Source organism: Clavelina lepadiformis, chromosome 1 (genome assembly GCF_947623445.1).
Source record: "Clavelina lepadiformis chromosome 1, kaClaLepa1.1, whole genome shotgun sequence".
Classification (NCBI taxonomy): Eukaryota; Metazoa; Chordata; class Ascidiacea; order Aplousobranchia; family Clavelinidae; genus Clavelina; species Clavelina lepadiformis.
Genome location: NC_135240.1, coordinates 14659802 through 14682869, shown reverse-complemented (window position 1 = coordinate 14682869; position 23068 = coordinate 14659802). Strand labels below are relative to the sequence as shown.

General features: G+C 34.8%; 1 protein-coding gene across 2 annotated transcripts; it reads right to left on the bottom strand.

Moving 5' to 3' along the window:
• Window positions 1–902: 902 nt before the first annotated feature.
• Window positions 903–22994, bottom strand: LOC143445137 (cold shock domain-containing protein E1-like). 2 transcript variants are annotated; one of them, XM_076944030.1, is made up of 28 exons: window positions 22619–22992; window positions 22291–22339; window positions 19783–19897; window positions 19492–19598; window positions 18033–18124; window positions 17198–17308; window positions 16760–17030; window positions 16059–16348; window positions 15813–15913; window positions 14964–15090; window positions 14731–14817; window positions 14484–14618; window positions 14101–14307; window positions 13920–14027; window positions 13674–13840; window positions 10404–10529; window positions 9977–10145; window positions 8079–8247; window positions 7896–7974; window positions 7067–7241; window positions 6362–6542; window positions 6167–6253; window positions 5688–5774; window positions 5404–5495; window positions 5212–5307; window positions 3670–3817; window positions 3411–3562; window positions 903–2337 (listed from the first exon to the last, which is right to left on the bottom strand). In XM_076944030.1, the coding sequence occupies exons 3-28, from the start codon at window positions 19788–19790 to the stop codon at window positions 2269–2271; spliced, it is 3441 nt and encodes a 1146-aa protein (XP_076800145.1). In that variant the 5' UTR covers window positions 19791–19897; window positions 22291–22339; window positions 22619–22992; the 3' UTR covers window positions 903–2268. The 2 variants fall into 2 exon arrangements, with proteins under 2 accessions (XP_076800145.1, XP_076800153.1); XM_076944038.1 differs by lacking the exon at window positions 17198–17308 and having other exon boundaries at window positions 22619–22994.
• Between the last annotated feature and the right edge of the window lie 74 nt (window positions 22995–23068).

Genomic DNA, 23068 nt, shown 5'->3' with positions numbered 1-23068 from the left:
AAAACGCGAACTTTGTTTGGTAGAAAATGTCACAAACCGCGTTGCGTAATATTGCACATGGAGAAACTCCGCCGTTGTGCCGCTTGTCACGCGCCTTACCATACGTTTGTTGCGTGATCGGCTTTTTAGTAGAATCAAAACACGTGATCAACCATTCTAATACCAGTTAAGCGTTTTTCACGCCATGTTATTGAGGTCAATCGTCAGTGCTCTTAGTATTTTTAGCTAAGGAGCTTGTTCGTTTGGTGACTAAATTCAGCACGCTGAAAAATACTACTTGGTGCGAAAACGTTAATTTGCTTGTAATCTTTTTGTACACAGTTTAAGTTGTTTGAAGCAGAAATCACATCTTTCAAAACTATTATAGCAACACTGCAGTGAATACTCGACGAGATAATTTTTTACTGAGCGTCGTTTCCTCAGTTACTCTTCGTTCAAACCTATACTGTATACATAAATATAATTGCTTAGAAACCATTCTTACACTCACAAAGAAAACAGATGAATCAGCTACATGGCTAATAAGGAAACCGTCCATAACGTCAATACTCAATAGTGTTGTTGTTCATAACTAATTATAATACTGTAATTTGCTGACGTATATTTGTTTACCGTTTCGCAATGCTTCTACATAATCTACAAGGTTTTGCCAAACAATACTCAGTTCCCTGTATAGTGGGAAACTTATGTGAAGGTCGGATGTATTGCAAAAAGTCAGACGGCTAATTACCCTGGTTTTTGAGAATTAAGCAAGAAAAATACATCATTCCTATAACTAACTGGTGATTTGGGTCACCCAAGTGTTCAGCAAAAGCTTGTAGCTGCGCTACCCTCTTGAGATTGTTACATTTGTAACAGTTTAGCTTGTTAAACGACCAAAACTTGAATTAAACACGTCGGAATATTTTATAGCAGCTTTTATTTCAACAAGCAACCTTACCGGTATGAACTCAAAGGGCAAACTGCGGTTAACGAATATACAACCTAAAGTTTATATGTAACGTATGACATATTTATAGTATAGTCGCAGATAACGTCGCGTTATTTACAGAGATGAACAGTGTACTAACGTATTCAAATAACTTAGGTACAGAGAAACAAATAGCACCAAAAGTTCCAAACCTAGGTAGCATTAAACCACTGCTACATACAGTAAACTAAAATATGGTATATTGAAATATTAGGCATACTGACACGAAATTATAGTACATCAAAACAGCATAACCCTACAGTGAACAAGGATTAAGCGTGACGAAACGGGCACAATTGTTGTTCAGCTATCAAAACAAATGGCATGGCCAACCACTGAAGTTGAATGATAGCAATCATTGAGCCAGATTGTTGTCGATTGGGTATTTGCACAGTGAAAACCTATCTAATATATAGCACGCACTCATAACCTGACTACCAAAGTTTTAGCGGTTGGGAACGAATGTAAATTAAGTGCTTAAATTCGATGACAACTTTGCATTTTTCTTGGCCTAGACATAGACGTTACGTTTGTGAAATTAGTCATATCTGATTCGATTTCATTTATAGTCTGAAAATGTGGCATTGTTCTTGAACAAAAGAGTTAAATACAATTTCTTTCAAGTTCAAATTCTTGCAGAAACTAGAACTAACATGCCAACGTCAGCGATGGATACAGGCGTCTTCAAATACGCCGGCGTTTCGCAAAAAAAATTAAATATTATAAGACTTTAAAGTTAAACAAATAAGCTAAAGAAGCTAAAACTGAAAGCAAACAGAACAGAAAATGCAAAAAACATGTGGCGGTTTAAACCGCAGGCGGATATGTCCAGACGTTAACAGAATGGCGCAATGTACGTCAAGGATGCTTTAAGGCGAATTAAAATGGGCAACAAAAGCACACTGAATGTAGGGAAAACAAAAGCAAAAAAATACGTGCTTTCATTTGGGCGTCAAAAATCGCGTACAGTAACATAGGTTTGTATGGGATCTGAAAGGCTTTAAGCTACAAGTTGCTATCAATTTAACAGCTCATCCTAGCGCGATAGCTTTAGGTTGGGGTTAACTGCGACAAACTAAATTGAAGAAAAAAAACAAACACTGCATTTCACCGGAACCCGGCAGTATGTGCAAAACAAACGGACTATGGCAGGTTTAAACTGATGCTAAAAATTTGCAAACAAACGGAATGACAACAAACGAAATTCATTTAACCAAAGCAATGGGTTTGCCACACGAAAAAAGCCAGAAAGAAAGTGGGGTAAATACGCCAACTTGAAATTGGTCAACAGCAATCATTCACGATTCAGATGACAACGGGCAATTGTCGTCATTCTTGCCGTCTATGGTTCGATTTCTTGTAAAGCCCTGCGTATAAACATCAACGCAAAAGTACAGTAGGTTTAAGCACTCTAAAAGAAAATACAGTACTTAAGTTCATAATCAACAACGAAACTTATGTGTACGCACTGTGCGTACGTCATTTGTTCACATAAAACCTTGATGTTATTCAAACTAGTGTCTGAGTGCATCGTTATATTTAGCGGATATTTCCCAAAATACCGGCGCCTCATACACATACGGGCAACCAGTTAAGGAGCCGTATATGCTAAAATTTTGCGATTTTCATGATTTTGTTGAACGTTTTACGTAATGGATAAAAAGTGTGTTAGATCAATCAAACGCCAGTATGGCCGGTGTTGACTTTCAGTGCGCGGATTACCCTAGCAAATGGCGCGTTAAAAACTATTTTCGATTTTTCGATTAATTGCATTTTTAGTAATCTCACTTCATAAGAAAATAAACAAAGAAATCAGGCCTTTTCACAAGCATATACGGTGCCTTAAGGAGCTGATAACTTTGTGAAAATTTGGCGATTTCCATGATTTTGTTTTACGTAATGGCTAACAAAAGTCTGTAGACCGATCATATGCCAACATGGCCGGTGTTGTTTATCAGAGCGCGGATTATCCTAGCAAATGGCACATTAAAAATGTCCAGGTCGCATGTTTAGGTTAGCCTGAAATGTAAGGTGAAATTGATGAATTCTGACTTTTATAGCCCAAAATTGTAGTTTGAGATTAGTGGGGCTATTGCAGGAGCTAAAGCTGTGTAATTTTATGAGATAATAACCTAAGGCATAATAAAATGATATGCGAAATTTCAGAGAGCCCCATGTGGGATTTTTCGAGTAACGGCACTTTTAGTGATTTCATTCTATGATAAGACAAAGAAACTAGCTCTATTTACATGGTTTGTCGGCTCCTTATGTGCTTATAAATGGTACGATTATTATCAGTATCAAAGAAAACATCGGACAACGCCCACTTCTTACGTCAGCACTATGATACAAACATTCCAAAATACACAATCTTCTTTCTCGCAATGATGATAAACTATATCAGCAGGATTGAAAATACCACATTTCATATAAAAATTACCGTGACATTCTCCGCTGGACCACGAGGTTGTCGAAGTACCATCACAGTTGGACCGGTCGATGAATCACAAGTGCTACGGAGCCTCAAACGCTCTGGACGTTGTTGCTTTGGGTGCTCTTCAGCCGATCTCACCTTGGACGCCGAAAATTTACCTTAAATGATAAACATTAAAACATTAAATAACACCAAGTAAGTTTGAAATGTAACACGTTATAGCGTCTGTATGAGGCAAGTTCCAAATTCATAGTAAACAATTTACCGCTTCTTTGGTTATAAATGACAGAAAACTCCACAGTGCAGCCAGGCGATATCAGCTGAATTGGATCACGAACTTCTGACATATGAAAAAATAATTTCCCATTTCCGCCGCTCTCTCCACCTTTTACTTCATAGTTAATAAAACCAAACTGCAACAGATGAAAAAATTGGTGTTTTACTCATACTAGAACGCAATCGACGATCGTGCGCTAATGCTATGCTAAAACCTACAACTACTGCAAAGTTCTAGCGGAAATTTTGGGACTCTCTTGAAAAATTATGGCTTACTTCCAAAAATGCTGAAAAGCAGCAGGTAAAGTATTCGTAAGTACAGTATGGGACTGCTCTTTGTAGTCACTTTTCTGCTCTTAACTTTAGCAATGTGCAAAGATGAGAACAATCAGGAATACAGTAAAATGGCCAGCGTTGAGAAAAAATGAAGCCGGGTCTTGTGCAAACACTTGTGTTTAAGGTTTTGAATACTGCAGTTCATTCTGGTTAAATATCAATAATAATAATAACTACTTTAAGTCATTAATGGACGTTTTACCTCATGTTCAAAACTTTATGAAAAGGACTGATGGAAAGACTTAATACTTAACAATTCATAAGCAAACCCTGCGTTTCAGTAGATTGACCCAAAATGTGGCACGTGGGTTATTGAAACGATAGGTAATCAAAGTTATTACAGTATATATGAGGGCATTGGATTTGAGGGTTTTTACCTCAGACTTCGACCAATGGAAGTCCAAGTTCAAATTCCATTTAGTTTTGGGTCATTGTTTTTGACGGAATTCTTACAAACTATTACAATTCCGTTAAAGCACTGGTTCCTAAACTAGGTACAATAAACGAATTTCTCTAAATACTGCTACAGTAGATCATTCCGGGGCCTGGCAGCCACTAAAAAAACATTTTCTCATCATACATTTCTGTTCGACATGATGTCGATAAAGATTTTAACCATACTAATCATCTCTGCTAGCCTGTCGCCTGTCCTTCTGTCCTTAACAAGTGGCTGCCTTAACCACTAGCGGTGATATACTCAGTCCCAAAAAACACTTTTGCTTAGGTATGCGTATGACACTAAGCAAAGTGGCCTTAAGTTAGGGGAGGGTAGAAAACAGGAAATATTAAGTTAATTTCGGAAACCGCAAGAGTTTTTGGGGTGAAACATTCAAGAGTATTCTAACCATATATTTAATGTTTTTCTTATTTTAAAACACATGTTGTATCATTTTACTTCAAGAAGCATCATTATACATATGTCATTGGATTAAAATAAATAAATGATTAATAAACACTCTCCAAATGCCGCCAAGAACCAGTCTTAATTAGAGACTAATGCAGCAAAATGTACATGTAACACTATCTACCTTAGTATACTGTACAGTGTTAGTACTCACTACTCAATATTAAAACTGTTCAGTGCACATGGTGTCTATTATGCATTGCGATGTAGAAATATGACAAAGAGCATTGCATATAAATTGAATTATTTGATAGAAATAAATACATGACAAAAAACCAAAAGAATTATTACCTCCCCTTTGATGCTATCTATGGTTGCACGAACCGTTTCGCGATTGACAGTGACGTTTACAGCCCTCTGTTTATGACTGCTGCTGTTTATGCTTACCTGGTTACAAGTAATGAGTTGGATTACCGCAGTCACTAGCAGAATAACACTAGAATAACAATATGCCATAAGAAAGGCTACTTGGAAAACATTCACCTGAAAAGTGACCTTGTCTCCGACCTGAATAAAATCTCTTCTATCACTTAGACTCATTGGACTGTATGGAATGGTTCTAATTGTTGTTTCCTCTGTAACATTAATTTCTTAACGCCTTAAAAAGCATGTAGTAGAAGCAATACAATATGCCATTTTTTGAAAGTATGAATTTCAATTTTGGTGAGTGTACCAATCAACTGCATTGTTCAACGATATATAATGATCTACCATGCTATATGTATATAGAAACACACTAGCTTATTATCAAATGTCACAAAAAAGACCTGCTTCATTAGTTTCCTTATATTCGATCAATCCTTGATAACTGCTCTGACTAGGATTTACAGATTTAAGAGGCTTAAGTACTTTACCTGGAAATAAGGAAAGTTTATTTTAGTGTGGCTTCATAAGAAATTAAAATATCACAATAAACATTAACCTGGTGTTTCTTAACATGGTCTGGCAACAATTTAGTGAAGTGTGGGAATTCAAATTTAACGAAGAACTATGTGATCACTTTTTGCAACTTTCACTTTGAAATTGAGCAAGAATGCAACTGTAACCGTTCAATAGCATAATATCAAAAAAGGCCACGAACTAAATTGCTTTAAATTCGTACATTTAGCTTAAATGTAATCTTAAATACGTCACTGATGGCGGGCCTAAAATTTTTTTGAAATGAAAAGCGGGATCTGGGCCAAAAAAGGTTAAGAAACACTGCATTAACCAAACAACTGTCTCTTCAATCAGACAATATAATTACCCTTGATGATTTTATTTTCTACAACAACTGAAGACGGCAACTCCTCAACATGAATCTTTTGAACTTTCATTGCACATGGCTTGTCTTCTGCAAGCATTCACAATGACAGGTTTTAATATTAGCTGGTCCATTACAACATCTCTCAGTAAATGTGGTTCAAATACACAGCAAAAAAGCAATAACACAATATTTAACCTTTAACTCCCATTACAAATTGCAATGGTGTTCCAACTTTATACATTTCAAGTGGAGCAAGAAGTTCACTGTAGTGGAAGAATATCTCTGAACCATGATCAAAAGCTTCAATAAAGCCAAAGGATTCTTTTAACGTGCTCATCCAACCATACATTATTTCCTCATCAACTTGTCCATTTTCCTAAAATAAACTTCAAAGTCAGTAAAATCAAAAATTACGTTTGAAATTATCAAACTCTGATACAAGTAAAGATGATTATGATTAATGCTGGTTGCTGTGAACACTGTGAGTGGTACAGTCTAAAAATTACTAGTAGAAACAACATAAAATCAAGGTTTGGGGACAGGTATACAATTGTACGCCTACAATTACGTATATCTGAAGGAACAACAGCATGAGGTAATTGTCCCACAATACTCAATCCTGATATGCACATGCATTTGTATACTCTCCTCCGAAACTTTTGCCACATCATCAAATTGGCATTACAGTATGTTGCAAAGCAGTTAGTCAGAATAACGTTTGAGCTTCATAACTGTCATGATTGCTATGTTAACCAATGCTTAACTTTCATTTGTTTTAATTTAATATTCCTGCAACTGTTATGCGTTTTATACTCTCATTTAAAATGTATTACTCAGCCAAGGCTGATATTGTAAAAACAGGTACCTTATAAGTGCTTTAATTGCAAAATGCAGTTTTACCTCTGCCTGTTCAACGCCAGCATCTTGTTTTTCTGGTGTTGATGGTGGGGATGGCTGAGAACGTTCGTCATCATTTAAACTCAGATGCATCATTTCGGCTGCATTTAAGTTTTCTTTTTCTTGCATTTTGGGTGAAGCAAGAATAACTGGAGTCAGACTTGATTCGGACTGAGTTCTGTTCAAACATATCAGATACATTATATAAAAACAGTCATTCTCGATGTGGTTTTTAGCCAGTGGTACCAAAATTTTCATGAAAATGGTTTTATAGGTCATACTCAGCTTTTCCCCATTTTTTTGTTAATTTCTTGACACTCCAGCCCAGATATTAAAATGTGAAACCCAGGTTTTTTAATACATCAAGGATTTAGGGTTTACATTACATAAGTTTTTATAGTTAAAGAGAAAAATACCCGCTGTAGCCTATGCCAAACACATTTAATGAAAACGGAAAACTGCTTCAGAATTTAATGCATTTTTATAATAATACAGAGTTAAGAAGTTGTAAAGATTCATTTTTCTCAACCCTACACTTCCCGCAAAATCGGGGTTTTCCATTTTTTTTAACACAGGCATTCCCAAAAACCAGGTTTTGAAATTTTGTCCCAAATTGGGAACTCTATTTTTGAGTCTTAGTGGGCAGCAAACAATTATTCTCCTATACAAAAATTTACTTAATATGTTACCAATACAAAGCTTTTCTCAGGCAATTATAAATTCAATTATATCAACATTAATTGCAAGGCTGATAGAGGGCAGCAAAAATTCTTTGTGTGGCTCGCAGTTTGTGCAGCCTTTAAATATGCAGTAAATTTTGCTACAAGCATACCTTTGTGGTGGTGAATGTGGCATCAAACCTGATAATGTTTTACCACCCGAAACATCAGCCAGTGAAAGAGGAATTGTGGCTATGTTGAAAAAAAGCAAAATAAAATTTTTTAAAAGCTAAAAAAACAAAACAAATCTTATTAATTTTACACTAAAATTGCTGTAGATTATTAGAAAATTTTACCTTCCTCAAATACAGGAGCTAACTTTAGAGAAGCAGAACTCAAGGTATGATTTAATGTTCGTCGCTTGTTTATTGAATTATTTTGATCATCTTCTGTGCGAGGTAAAAGTTTAATGTCCACAGCGCTTTTTGCACCAGTGCGTTTCACTTCACATATTTTGAACTCAACCTACAAACAAAAAGATTAATATCATAGTACGTAAAATTTTCAAACTTAATCATATTTGAGTACAGAATAAATATACCATGGGACCATAAAATACATGCGACAAAATTTTCAGGCCAAGTTCAATACAAAACAATCCCGCGTAATGTTTAAAGCATTGTCATTCCAGACAAAATAAACAGGAAAAAATAAAAATAAACAGTGAACACCCTCACCTGACAGATTTTTTGTTTTTGTATATGTTACACAACTGAAGAATTGAAACAAAACAAAAAATAGCATTCTACTATCTCAACAAGGTTTTAAGACATTAACCCTATTTTGGCATTTCTGGCACCTCATGGAGCCTTTTTTCGTCTTTTTCTTGTAGTATTCACAGCAGTTATAGAAAAATAACAAATGACCTCTAACTTGATAAAAACAGTGGTATTCTTAGCTTTGGTGACTGAATCTTAGAGTGGGCACCGAAATAAATGTTTTTATTTTATTGCTTTACTTAGGTTTCATACTTTCTATTTCAGCTACAACTGCTAAAGGTTAATCTCTAACTTCGTGATGACATTAACTTGACTTTTCTTGGTATAATATGTCTGTAATTTTTTTACCATAGGGGAACACTGTGTTTTTTCAACAGGCTACATATGATAAATTCAGGGAAATACATCATTATCTTGTGCATTTGTGCTTTTTGATTTTAGTGACCTTTAATTTGGAGCTAATATTATTAATTTGGTTTTTCTTGACAACACCAGTATCACATTAGCTACTTGTATATCAGATATATATTTGTATAGACAAGGTGCTACTGTCCCTACTACTGCTAAAGAAAGCCACATTAACAACATTGACTCTAAACGAAAGGCGTAAACACATACAAATGTACAAAATATTTATCTATTTTACCAAAGTTATCAACATGCAGCCTCGCAACATTCAGGGTTAAACCATGAATCCAGGGGAAGCACTATTAATACCAAGTTAAATTAAAATATTTTTTGAAATAAAGAGCACAACTAAAGATGGAAATATGCAAATTTTTAGGACTTTTCTATGCTTGCAGTGGATGCTACAGGCTGAAGCAATAAAAAGAGTAAAAAATGGCAAAGTTTCAACCTTAAAACCCAGTGAGGGTGGAACATTGAGTTTTTGTTTTGTTTTTAATTCCTAGCATATACAAACAAGAGAATTCTGGAGAGGTAAGGGGCTCAAGGTTGGTTGACTATTAATGGAGCAGCTGAATAAACTGAATAGCAATTTTAAATGAAAGAAGTAGTTAAAAAAAATAGCACAATAAAGGGAATGTCACAAATGCAGAATAGAACATCATTCAACAACAGAAAGCATTTGGGACTACTACAGTGTCAATCTAGCATCCAAGATCGAGAGTAATTCTCAGGTGACTTAATTAACTATCTGTGTCGTTTTTAAATAGAATACGGTAATTGTTGAATAAGTGTTTTTATTGATAAAATTATGATTGATAATTGTGGTAATTTTAAATCTAAATATAATATGGAAGTAAGTAGAACAAACGTTTAACTTAGCTCCAAAAAATGAATTCAATAAAATGAATTGTTTTCACTATGGTTACAAAAAAGGAAATGGCTCTACAAAAAAGGTAATGACTTATTTTTAAAATCTTTACAAAAGAAGAAGTAAGTGCTGTGCTAGCTAGTTTTTGTTGCTAATTGTAGTTCGAAACAAAACGTGTTTGTATCAATTAGTAACTCACAGTGTCTCCTATTTTTAAACTTAAAGCATCCATCCATTCTTTGAAATCTTTTGTGGCAAATGGAATTCTAAGTAACCCATCAGAATTTTCATCATTATCAGTCTCAGGCGAGTACACAATTGTACCTGGATTTGGTCCAAGACTCGGGCTGAGCAAGCAATCTGTAGGGCTAATATAAAAAAAGTTAAATTTTATTTGATAATTTGTAAAGTTTGAAATTTCATTGGTGTAAATCAGGTGTCACCAAACTTCTTTCACAAAGGGCCAGATAATCATAAAAACTGATGATCGCAGGCTAAATCCCCACTTTCTTAAATAAGCTACCATATAATAAGCTGATTTGTGATTCAGTGAGGTGGTCCGGACAAATTGATCTTCTTTCGGGTCGTAGTTTGGTGAACCCTGGTGTAAATCAAACACACAATACCTTTTGGGAGCTGTATTAGGTGATGATCCAGGCAACAACTCAATGATTCCAATATAAATTTGATCAGATATTACATGGAAAATAACACTGCCCTTTTGTAAAACTTTCATTCTTGTGGCATGCAATCTAAAATAAAAAAATTAATGCAACCATTTCCTATGTAGTAATATAACAATTAGATCTCTAAATATGAAAAAAGCAGGAATACAAAAACTCTACGGCTAGTCCACTGCTTAACGGCTTGAGCAATAATTCCAGTGATTTGTAGTGACAAGAATCATAGGTCAAAATACAGTACTAAAATATTTAAACTTTCAAGCAATTGAAACAGTTAGTGCTTGGATATTTTGCACACGGTGATGATATATTCTTCCCATAAATCCCACTGTGTAGTAGTTATCACTGCATTTACACGAACACTATGCAACTGTAAACTTTTCAGTTTTTTAAATGTGATATAATTGTTTTTAATCTTTTACATATGCTGATCGCTGGCACCTTAGCTTTGTATAAAACTTGGTCTGATGTGTTTTTCTGAGGCCGTTATCGGTCTTGGATGAAGACAGTTAAAAAGAAACAGGTTTTTGACTGACATTAAAACCCAACTTTTTTGGGGTCATAGACTTTTGACATCTTCTTTCATTTTTTTTGTCACATTTCCTTGTTTGCAACTACTCAACAGCTATAACCTATAGTAATACTGAATAATAATCATATACAGCGGAATAGAATTAACGTAAAGGGCAGGTATATGGCGTTTCAAAAGTGTACATATTTCATTTCAAGGCACTTTGAAGCCCTTTCGGAGGCTAAAATCGCAAAGTTTCTGCCCTTCGCACATTTTTGGGTGAGGTGAGCAAACAAGAGAAGTTTAGACCAAGGTTTTAAAAACTTTGCTCTCTTAATATGACCCTAAATACACCGTTGATAAAATTAACTCATTGCAAACATTTTCGTGCTATTACCATACAATATCAAACCGTACCATAAAAAAATTAAACTGTAGATTAATGCAATGGTTTTAATATCAGAGCAGAAACCAAACAAAATCGTTTTTCGTATCATTTCCACCAAGTTAAATCATTTCGCTGTTAACCCCAAAGGCATTAACCATAAAGAAATTTTTTTTCCATGCTTTTGACAATAATGCCATGATCCCAACTATGTTATAAATTTATTGGTGACATAGTATTTACTCTTCGGTCTGTTGGTATGACAATAATATTTGCCACATACTTGAGACAGTACTTAATGCAATCAATACCATCGCTCTGAACATACTTCTATTTTGATGATCAGAGTGTGCTAAGCACATTGATACTATTTGACAGCTTACACCCTTTGCCTTTCTTAGTAGTAGTACAAACAACAACTGAGAATTAGAGAAAAGAAAAATAGAAACTTAAAAAGATAAGATGTAGTGATGCAAGCATACAAGAAAGTGAGCATGGGGGCATTTTAGGTTTTACTCTGGAGTTCGCTGTGGATCATTGTAATCCACATCCACGCCCGCAAGCTGAGGGCAGCTTTTGGCCCGCCAAAATATTTGAATTTTATAACGTTGCATATGTAAGCGTGTTTATAAGAATAAAACGTGGTCTGATTTTGAAATGTTATTTGACATATTGGAATACAAGTGACAGAAAATAAAACCGAATAACAAAAACAAAAAAACAAAACAAAAAATTGACACTTGCGATCACCAATCGTTAGCTGCAACAGACACATGATCTGTTCAGTATCAATATGACATAAAAAGTAAGCTGGAATTAATTACTATCAACAATAGGTAACCATTGCTTCGTATTAGCAAAATGTTTATTAAACCAACACTTCACAAAAATGCATTCGAAGCAAAATTAACATTTACCAGCTGGTTGCATTTATTACCATGGATTACGAATGCAATGTATCTTTCTCAATTTTATCTCATTGGTATTAATGGTCAAGCATCGATCTGGCAGAGTCGCAACATAACGCTAGCTTATCTAAACAGGAAAGCATTTTAAGAAAAGATTTCACAAACCGCAATGGTCGAAGCAACAATATTTTACATTTGTAGCCGACACCTGGCTACTTAGTCTGGAAGTATATACAAAAACAACCTTTACCAGGTCCAGATGTATCATTAATCCTCTTATTTAGAACCAAAATAAAATACGGAATATAGTATTGGAACTTATAGTAGGCCGGTTGTGTTGTTTTTGATTTCTGGGCGCTCCACATCCGTTTCCAGGGCTTAGGTGTGTAATATGTACATTTCGATTTAGGGTTACTTCGGATATCAATAATATTTACTGTCTGGATAACGGATATATCCAGATATTTCTGTTTTAGCTAACCGGTTAACCGGATAATAAACGTTAAGCACAAAGTAACCTTTTATCCTAATTTCTAGTAAAACATAATGTGTGTCGATTGCGAAAACGTCCAAGTGTGACATAGTTTTGTTAATTTTTGCATAAAAAATTCACAAATTCCTAATGTCTATATAGTTTTTTGTTTTAATTTTTAATTTAGTAAATTCAGAAGAGTCCAATCGATCTCCAATGTTTCAGCATAATCCCCAAGAAACTGCCCAATTCCCACCTCTCCATGCATCTAAAATGTTAATGCTTGGTAGTTGACTTGAAATTTTACTGGCGCATTTCAATTGCTTGATGTATTGTTTGTAACATACAAGAAAAATTTTGTCTAATATTTTGCGTCTTGTAGTGAATACAAAAGGCAATTAGGGAGAATTAAGGTTTTAATTAAGTTCAACATGGAGTCAAACACCGTTTCTGTTCTGTTAGGGGCTGCCTATATCTGAATTCAGGAGGATTCTAAACTTGCTAAAAAGGCTTAAAAACAGATAAAAATGCATTAATAACGTTACTCATTTGTTATCCGATTAACCAACAAATTTTTATCCGGATATCAGACAGCCAAAATTTCCTCGGTAAATCAGTTAACTGACATCCGCATAGTCCAACCCTGCTCTGATGCAAGCATTGCATTTGGTCTTTAATTATATCGCTTTTCTGGAAATTGATGGTGCCACTAATGTTAATCACAAATGTAGTTGTTTACGCCCGGCCAGTGCAGAGCAGCAAAACATGGAACATTAGTAATAATGTATTATGTACTCACAGAAATGTTTATAAGTGTGCGCTACTAAAAATATCTATGTCTGAATAAGGTTGACAAATTTTCTTGCATCCCTATGCTAAATGTTGTAATGTGCAATCAGTGATGCTCGTTTTCAATATAGTTTACTGTATGTTTTACCGCTGTTTTTCAGCAACAGGATCAGGAAGAACAGTAAAGTCAACTTCATCTGACATACGAATGTGGTGAGTTGGATCAAGAAGCTCACAACAGTGAAAAAAGAGACGAGAATCACGTTCCACGCATTTAATGAATCCAAATCCTTCTTTAACTGCAGCAACTATCCCCTAGTACAATAAATAGTATTTGCATATTACAGCAAAATAGATATTTTTTTATCACACCAAGCAAAAAGTTTAATAATACCTGCTCTCTCTTTTCGTTTGTTGTAGCAAGTGTTTTATCAAGCAATAATGTAACACCAGCAGCACGTTGCTGACCATTACGTTTGTCAGTTATAGTCAAAAATGAAACCTAAAAAGTAAACAGAACAGCTAAGCAGACTGATACAATTACATGAAAAGGAAGACACTAATCCGCCACATACCTTATCTCCTTTGCAAAGGGTATGAAGACAGTTAGCTGCCCGGTCTTTTTCACCAAATCTAATTTTGGCCATTTCACCTTTTGAATTAACATAACATATCACTCCTGCAAGTGCAAGAGAAGGTTGAGTTGGTGATCCATTTACAACTGCAGTTCCATTTTTTATGGTTTGACTTGGTGAGGTAGCATCTCCACCAGCAATAGTAGACTTTAAATAAATTGACAAGCTTCAGTATCAAGGGGACATCGTTAAACATATCATCATATCTAACCTCCATAAGATACTTGAGGTGTATGAGCATGAGTAATTAGTGTTTTTTCAAAAAGAATGAAATAACTATGCTGCACCTACTGTATATCTAAACTAGAAACAGGTGGATGTACCTCATTAACAACCTTGTTTGAAACTTTTGCAGGTAATGGTTTTTCAATAGTTCCAATACAGAGATTACTAGATATTTCCTCCAGCTGAACTGAACCAAGTGGTAGTAATCGTATCTCAGTTGCAACGTCTTTATTCTGAAAGCAACATTTTTTTGCAGAATTCATATGAAGACTGTTATGACCAATTTTATCTTACACAATCTGGATGACATAATTTCACAAGCCGAAATACCGTGTCAAAACTTACATTCCTTTCCTGAATACTAAATTCTACATGATCTCCCACGCGTAAGTCTGGTACGTTGGCCAGTACTTCACTGTAGTGGAAAAATATCTGTAAACATCAAAACCAAAACACACAAATTCAAAAGCAGCTATTGGCAACAATATATTAAGACATTACAGTCAAATGCTTAATTTTCCAATACATTTTTGAAAGTAAACGTTCAGCAAAGCTTAAATCACGTAGAAATCCCTTACTTCCTTGACTAAGTCTGATCTTTCAATGAATCCGAAAGACTCTTTCATAGCAGTAACAATTCCAGTAAATCGTTTTGGAGGAGCACGTTCCACAAGAGTTATTTTCCGAGCACGCATCACACCAGTCCTGTAAGAATGAATAAAACATAGTCCATGACAGTTAACAAAATGCAATATTAACCTACTGCTATCACAAAACCAAAATTTAAAAAACTGGTATTTTTTGAGAAGTGGATTGATTGCAATTGTTGATATTTGTGTGATTACTTTTTTATAAAAAAAGCAAAACCCAACACGTCAATACATTGCAAGTTCGATTATTAATTCCAAACTTCGGATAACTAGAGTCCTCACAGAATCATAAAACGCAGAAAAGCAGTTTAAATACTGTAGTGAACCTAAACCTACCTCCTAACCTAAATTCAATTACTCTTCAACAGCTAAAATCGATTGTTGACCGCATGACCTACTTATGCTGGAATACTCAATTAATAAATAATTTCTTAGTCTTTCTGAAAATTGATGGTGCCATTAATCACAACAACACTAAGGCTTTGCTAAGCAAAGTGATAATGCTTGTATTTTTACCAAAAGAAAATAGGCAGTAACTCTAACAGAAACAACTGAAGTGCACAATGTTATATGCAAATATTTAATATATTTTGGCTCGTGCCTAAAGGCTGACTTTTATTTGTGACATGTGGTAAAATTAAGTTGGGACCACCCTGTTTTAGAGCATTCCCATGGCCACCCAAACACCCAAAGCAAAAATTATTTTCCTACAATGCATTATAAGAGTTTAATGATATAATGCAAGCGTTTGCAGTGTATGTTCAAACAAACCGTTACCTCTTTTCTGTTGCTATGTTGAAGGAAACTTGATCTCCGGGTTGCAACACAAGATTGGGGTTAGTTAGATCATTGGCAGAATAATGCAAGAAGAAGAATTCCTTCAAACAAGCTACATAATTGAGTCATTGTACACAAAATAACCATATTCTATGAGGGCTATGCCCTAGTAGAAGTGGATTTCAATACAACTGCAGCTGCAGGTAATTGTAGTAAACTGTTTTCCATTAGAACACCAGCCCTTACCCCCATTCTTTCATACGAAAGTGTTCCAAGTTTAGCAGAAATAACGGGCTCTCCCTTCTCACTGGGTCTGTAACCTAAACCAGCATAACCAGTAGTGCCACCTGGGATGGCACTGAAAGAAGCTTGGCCTGGTACAAGAGACAATGGTGGAGCTGGATTTGTAACTTCTCCTAAAATCCTGTCCTCACTCAAAACTTCAAAAACAACGGTGCCTTTTTGTAGCTTGACTACTTGCACAGCAACAGGTTTTCCAGTGCGAGTATCCATCGAAACTTCAAATTCAATTTCATCTGAAATAATAATAGGGTATAAAAGGGTAATTGCCATACTACAACAATAGCATAACCACCAGATTGACTAGAACTGCCACTGATCACAATTCACAACTATGTTTTTAATATATCTAGTATGATTTTAAAGTATGTTTTTAAAAATGGTTTTCGCATGGCATAACTCTTCAGAGTTAAAAAAGTCTGACAAAATTTTAGACATTTGAAGTGAAAGAGAGTTAGAAGAATGTCAGTATGCCGTCAAAAACATAAAAATATCATTATATCAAATAAAAAAAATACCATTAGAAAACAGTGTTTGGGCAGAAACAGTATTTCATATTCAAAAAAGTTTACAGGAGTGCAATTACATAATAGCAGACACACAACCTCTTTAATCTTGGAAAAAAAATGCAAACAAAAAATACAAACCATTTATATGCAAAGCATTTGCTTCTCCATGAAACTGACTGTAATGGAAAAATAATCTCCCTTCTCTATCAGCACACTTTATGAACCCATATGACAAAAGCAACTTTTCTATTACTCCAGTTTCTCGACTGCGATAACCGTTGCCCATTATCCCAGGTGTTGATGACGGTGAGACAGAAATAGAAGAAGAATCTGAAACTGGAGTCACTGAACTAGTGTTAGGAAGTCCCGACACATTCAACATGGGATTTGAATCGTAACTTGTTGATCTCTGAATATGAAAAAATTAACAACTGTAAAACGAGCAAGCATTAGTAGTACCGATACATAAAATTTCAGTGATAATAAAAACTGATTGTAAAAGTGTTGCTTAAAATGTTTACGATAAAATGAGCAAATTTTTCGTTTATTTGGCATAAACTGAAACAACTTGTCAACCTGCAATGCTCGATGCTGGTTTAATGCAGACTGTCGCAAACCGCTATTAGTATTATAAAGACCACCTGGACCACAGCTGGTAGTTCGTGTAAGACTACGCCGATTCACCATCTGCCACAATTATATCTTCATGTCAGGATATAAAATATCAAGCAGAGCTGAACAACGCTTGTATAAAAAGAGTGGTGCTTACACTCACGCATGTTGAAGAAAAAACAAGCGCCGCTTCCACTCATAAAAAATTGAGCACACTTGCATTCACAAAATAAGAAAGGAGCACTCGTGTTCATTATGGAAAAAGCTATTTTTGTCTTCATTCTATATCGACAATGTGCCCTACGAACCACAATCTAGCAAGCCTATACTTGTGTGGAACCCTTTGCGTTAATGTTTTTGGTTTTTAACTGTTTTTACACCACCATCACCTGAAAATTACAAATAATCTCAAAGCAGTCAAAACTTCTATAATTTATAAGCTGCAATGGGCATTCACAGCGCATTTTGTGCTAAGAAAACGAGTGCGGGCAGACGACAGAAAAAATTTGAGCGCGCTTGCGAGCTCACTCCATTTTGGCAATTGAGCATTGCTCATGCTATCGCTTGCGAAAAAACAGTTCACTCAATCAAGTGCTCCTGTTCAGCTCTGATATTAAGTAGAATATGTACAACGATAACTTTTTAAAATCATTATAGCTACATTTTAATGTATTAGTTCCAAACTACATTACACAGTTTGTCTTAAGCCTACACTAAGCACAAGGAAGCCTATAGCAGTAACAAAAAGCACAAACAGGCAATTCTAATAAAATACCAGGGCAAGCAGAGAGCTTATAACCTGTCTTTCTTTGGCTTCTTGCTGATGCTGTTGAAGAGCAGCAATGCCACCACTTACTAATACTTTCTGTTGATCTGACAGGTTTAAAGCATCTGCAAGTAAAATGGCATTGATTAACAACACCACAAAAAGAGGAGCAATGGAGTAGTAGTTCATTTATTCATCATTTCATCAGTTAACTTGATGACTAGTTCATTTATTTTCATAGAGGACTGCATCATCTGCATGATTGGTTTTTGGAAACAAAGTAATGAAAAAGTATAATATTTGTTTTGGGATAAAGTTTTCAAGCACTATGTACAGTACATCCCAAGGTTCATATGGAAAAAATTAACAAGTCTAATTAAAGTTTTAAAATTGATTTTCGTAATAGAATTGATTATTATAATGTAATGGTCAATATTCAGTAATACCCATTTCAATTTTACAAATCCCTGCATGAGTGCCCTTAAAAATTAACCAAAAATGATTGTAAAGAAAAAGTGGTAAACAGAACACTGAACACATTTTGAAACTGGGTTAGCTCAGTTGTAATTAAAATGTAGATAGTGAAATTACTCAGTAACCTGAGGCCCTGACAAACATTATAGTTACCATAGATAGGAGAAACATGAATCACCATTTTTCAATTTAAAATGCTTGGGGTATCGCTAAGCGGAATTTTGGGCACAATGAAAGGATCTGAACTTTCTTATTTATGATATCATTTCGAGGTCGCACCTCCTTGTTGAAGTTTCGGGAGGGGGGTGCATTTTACCAATTTGGCGATATCTTGGTAACCGATTGAGCTCGAGCCACAACCAAGGTGTAAATCTTTTCTCATTTTTCATGGCAAAGGTAGAAGTTTACGATCATCACCAATACGATTGGACTAATAAAAGTCCGATTGGAAACTATTGGTGATTTGCATACAAAGTATGTCAAAACTTAGGATTTTCTCAAATAACTTTTTTCTAGAGCAGAAATGCAATTAAAATGTATTAAGTAGTTATAGGAAATGACATGACATCATAAACAAAAAAGTTTAGATTATTTTATTGCGCCCAAAATACCGCCTAGGGAGATCCCATGTTTTTTAAATTCTAAAATGGTGAAAAAATCAAACATCCTATATTGCTAATAAACCTATATTAAAATAATGCCACTACACAAGAAATAGCTGGTCAAAATTAAAACTGGTCAATAATTTACATAATTTCAGTTAATTTTCAGAGAGTCAGTTGGGACAATAGCAATATTAACAAAATCAAACGGATTTCTAGATATGTTTGTTAGGGCGCTCATTACATGTTTTGAACTATTTGGTATTTTAAGAATACAACAAGATCTACACGCTGCTCATATTATATTGAAATAATCAAATTTTGGTCTCTTTTTTTAGATACCATACAATGGCCATGTTATTGTTAAGTGCAAGTTAATCCGCTATTCTAAAAGGGTTTAATTCAAATGTACTCACTAGTTAAAGAATGTCCTTGTGGTCTAAATGGTGCAGCACCAACTAGGTTACTTAAGGGTTTGCTTACTCCACCAGACTGAATACCAGCTGACCAAATAAAAGGAGCCCTAAAAAAAAGTGTCTTAATATTTTTCGCAATCCAAAAAATATTAGGTTTTTAATACAGCCATTATCTTAAATTTTACGACTATTTACGCACTGAAAATAATTAATCAAGTAAGAACGTTATAATAAAATGTTGATGTAAATGTTGTCACCATAATACTTTATGGCGATGGTATTTTTACAAACCTGTTCATTGTAAGGGGCTAATAAGTATCAAAGGATGACAGCGGGCAATAGTTTCGAATAAAGCAACGTCAAGAAAGGTAGAAACTTCAGATTTTGAAATCACAGCAGGGCAGTGCTAAAATTAAAGCTTATGTTGTCATTTATAAAATTATAAAGTGAACCTTCAGAGTGCCAAACTCATTACATTTATACACTCATACACTATATTACATCATTACACTCATTACGTCATATACATTTTTTGTACAAGACAACTGTTTTCCACTACTTGAATGTCATCCAAGTTTTTTTGTTCAAACTTCACGTTTGTTAGCATGCTAAATCCTTATTAGTGTGTTATATTAGCCTAAATGCACCCAAACAGTGAAACAATCATGGCAAAACAAACGCTCCAGACATGTTAAAGCTACTATAATCGTTGGTTACTACAACTTTGGATTGCAGGTAGTTAACATTAGGGTTGACTACATCGTGCTAAGTTTGCGGTCGACAAATAAACTTTTGCACATGTATCCACCACTTGTCAATCAATTGTAAGCAATAAGCCAAAGTCGCATATCAACTAAATTGCAATGGCATAGGTAGTATCATAATTCATTTCCGGTGTCCCATTTCCGTTATGCATTGCATTGTGTTTGTCTTTTTTCCCAAATTCTTAAGCAATATAACAAAGCCACGCTCAGTAGTGTTGTGTGAGAGGAAATTTAATAACAGCTCGCTGAAGCATGATATTTTAACAAGGCCAAAAACTTAATCAAGCCAGACAGTTCAATATGACATGATAAAAATTAAATTAAACTATAGCATTCTATCTTAATCTTTTTGTAAAGGTCATTAATGTATTGAAATGATCACGGTGATTTACTGAGAAATGACCTGAGCACTATTTACCGTACTCTTTGACTTTATGTTACTTCAAGAAAGGGCACGCATGTGACGTCATTTCAGACGGTTTCATGTGCTTTGCGGCTTAAAACTTTGCAGAAGTATTCAAAAAGGTATTCCTTAAAATACAATAGTAAATCTTTTTGGTTTACATTTTACATAAATTGTCCGTCACTGCTGCTGTTTACTTTGTAGTAAACTTTGAAGATCAAATTATAAAAAATTTTTTATGAAAAGGTTGGTTTGAACAGGAAAACAGTATAAAAGTCATTCCAAGAAGCAGTGCACATTTGACACAATGGCCTGCCTGACACCAACAAAGATATTCACTGCTTGCCTGCTAAAATTGTGTGACCTGGCCTAAGTAAAATACTAGTACAGTAGTCATTTGTTAATCGTGGGAAAGTAAATTGCACAATGCTACGCAGGATTTGTTTGTGACACAATCGATACACCACTTTGTCACAAAATTTTGTGTTTGGTATTAATATTTTACAGATATACCACATGTGACTCTTTTTACTGTTTTCAGTAAGTTTTCTCCACATGTGCATGATTTACAGCATTACCTACGACTCTTCCACGAGGCATGTGACGTTGCCAGCGATTTCTAATCAAGGTCCTTAATTATAGTTGATTGCGCTGTGGTTTCGTTGACAAGGGTTTTTACTTTTTTATTCTACGTTTTGGATTTTATGAGAAAGCTAGTGTTTTACTGATGACGACGAGCAATACTGTTGCTTTGATTCCACAGCAGTTAGGAGATTTGATATTATTAAAGGTTTGGGAAGAAGATGTTGGCTATAGTACAAGCGAGAAGGGCCAGAAAAGAAGAACTTAGCATGACAGTTTGAGCTACGCTTTATGTTGTCCTTTGGCAAAGAGCACTTTTACTCAATGAGCAACGGGGTGGCCGTCACCCTGTAGAAGCAAACATGGGATAGCGTGGCCACCCTGTAAGTCGGCGCCTACGGCTATACCATAATATATAAGAAACTGATGAATGTCAGCCAAAAGCATATCAATCATTTTATTGATAGCAGTCAATAATAAAAACACATCAAACAGACTGATTAATTTGAATAATTAATAATTGACTAATTAACAAACTAATTTGCATATAAATCACACAAATATCAATAATAATTTTTGTCGAATGCTATATTCTGCAAAAAGTAAAAAATAATAGAAAAGTTTTTGCTTGCGTGATCGATCTTTGGGACAATTTTAATCAATGGTGGTGAAAACCTTTAGTTAATTTGTACAATTTTTTTATTCAACAAATTAAAAAGTTTATGAATGACTTCATTTCTTGACAGGTAGTTTGGTAAAAGGACTTTAGCAAAGTTAGATTCAGATTCGCACAAATACAAAAAACTATTATTTAAGTTCCTAACAAATATACATCTTTCAATTTAGCACATCCCCATACAGTACGTAACTACAAAATAACGTTGTGCTGCTCTTATGCTCTCACAATGAGAAAATTTTGAATTTGTTTTCACTCTAGCTTTTATTGAAAAAAATTAACGCCAGCCATAAGTCAGCGTATATGACGCTAATAACTGTTCCTCATGGAACAAATACTGTATAACAGTATAGTTTATACACAATATATCTTACCTTATAGTTAATTGCTTAAGTTCTTTACAATATGCATAGACATCACTACCTGCAAAACAGAAACAAGCATGTACCAGTGAGGCTGTTGGTAACATATATTTTTTACAAGTACTGTCATCTAAATGCGTGTGTATAGGCATATTTTTGTCAACAAGATGGTCTTTGTTGCACAATCAGGTTTAGCCATTAATGCTGCAATCAAGTATAAAGTTTGCAAAGAAAATATTGTCCAGATATTGGATAACAATAACAACAAGTCATTGTGAAATAATTGGCTAGGGTTTTGTCAATGTTCACAATTTACAGGTCTCAACGATTAATTGTTCACCTTGAGCGAACGTTGTTGTTCTCTTTAAAAGGGCGAAATGGGTAGCGCTTTACTCCTTGCAAATGTCACTAACCAAATATTCAAAAAAAAGCATACTTTTCATTTTGTTTGCTATTTACAGGCTAGTGACTATTGCCAGAAACAGTGCCTATACACGATTCCAACAGAAAGGTTACATGTACTTAATTTCCTGTTATGTACAACAACAATCGTATCTATTGTAGATACAGTTTTCTTGCAATAAAAGAATTTTCAAGCAGTTTATTAAAAAAGAATTTTAACATTCAATTTTCTGCTGAATCTGGAAACATGGTATGGAATGATAACACTGGCAAACAAAACTTTTTTTTTCATGGTGCCAAAGATGTTTCAATGGCTTTTACCAAACTTTGGGTGACTAAATCCTAATATGGGCTCAGTTTTTCGCTATAGCAGTGAATAACCTTAACT

Bases quoted from the DNA above. Each gene is read 5' to 3' on its own strand.
- LOC143445137 (XM_076944030.1), bottom strand. The intron at 18,125-19,491 runs GTGAGTACATTT...TTTTACTTGCAG, and splicing joins ACAAGGACATTCTTTAACTA to ATGCTTTAAACCTGTCAGAT. The intron at 14,028-14,100 runs GTATGTGGCGGA...TTTACTTTTTAG, and splicing joins CCCTTTGCAAAGGAGATAAG to GTTTCATTTTTGACTATAAC.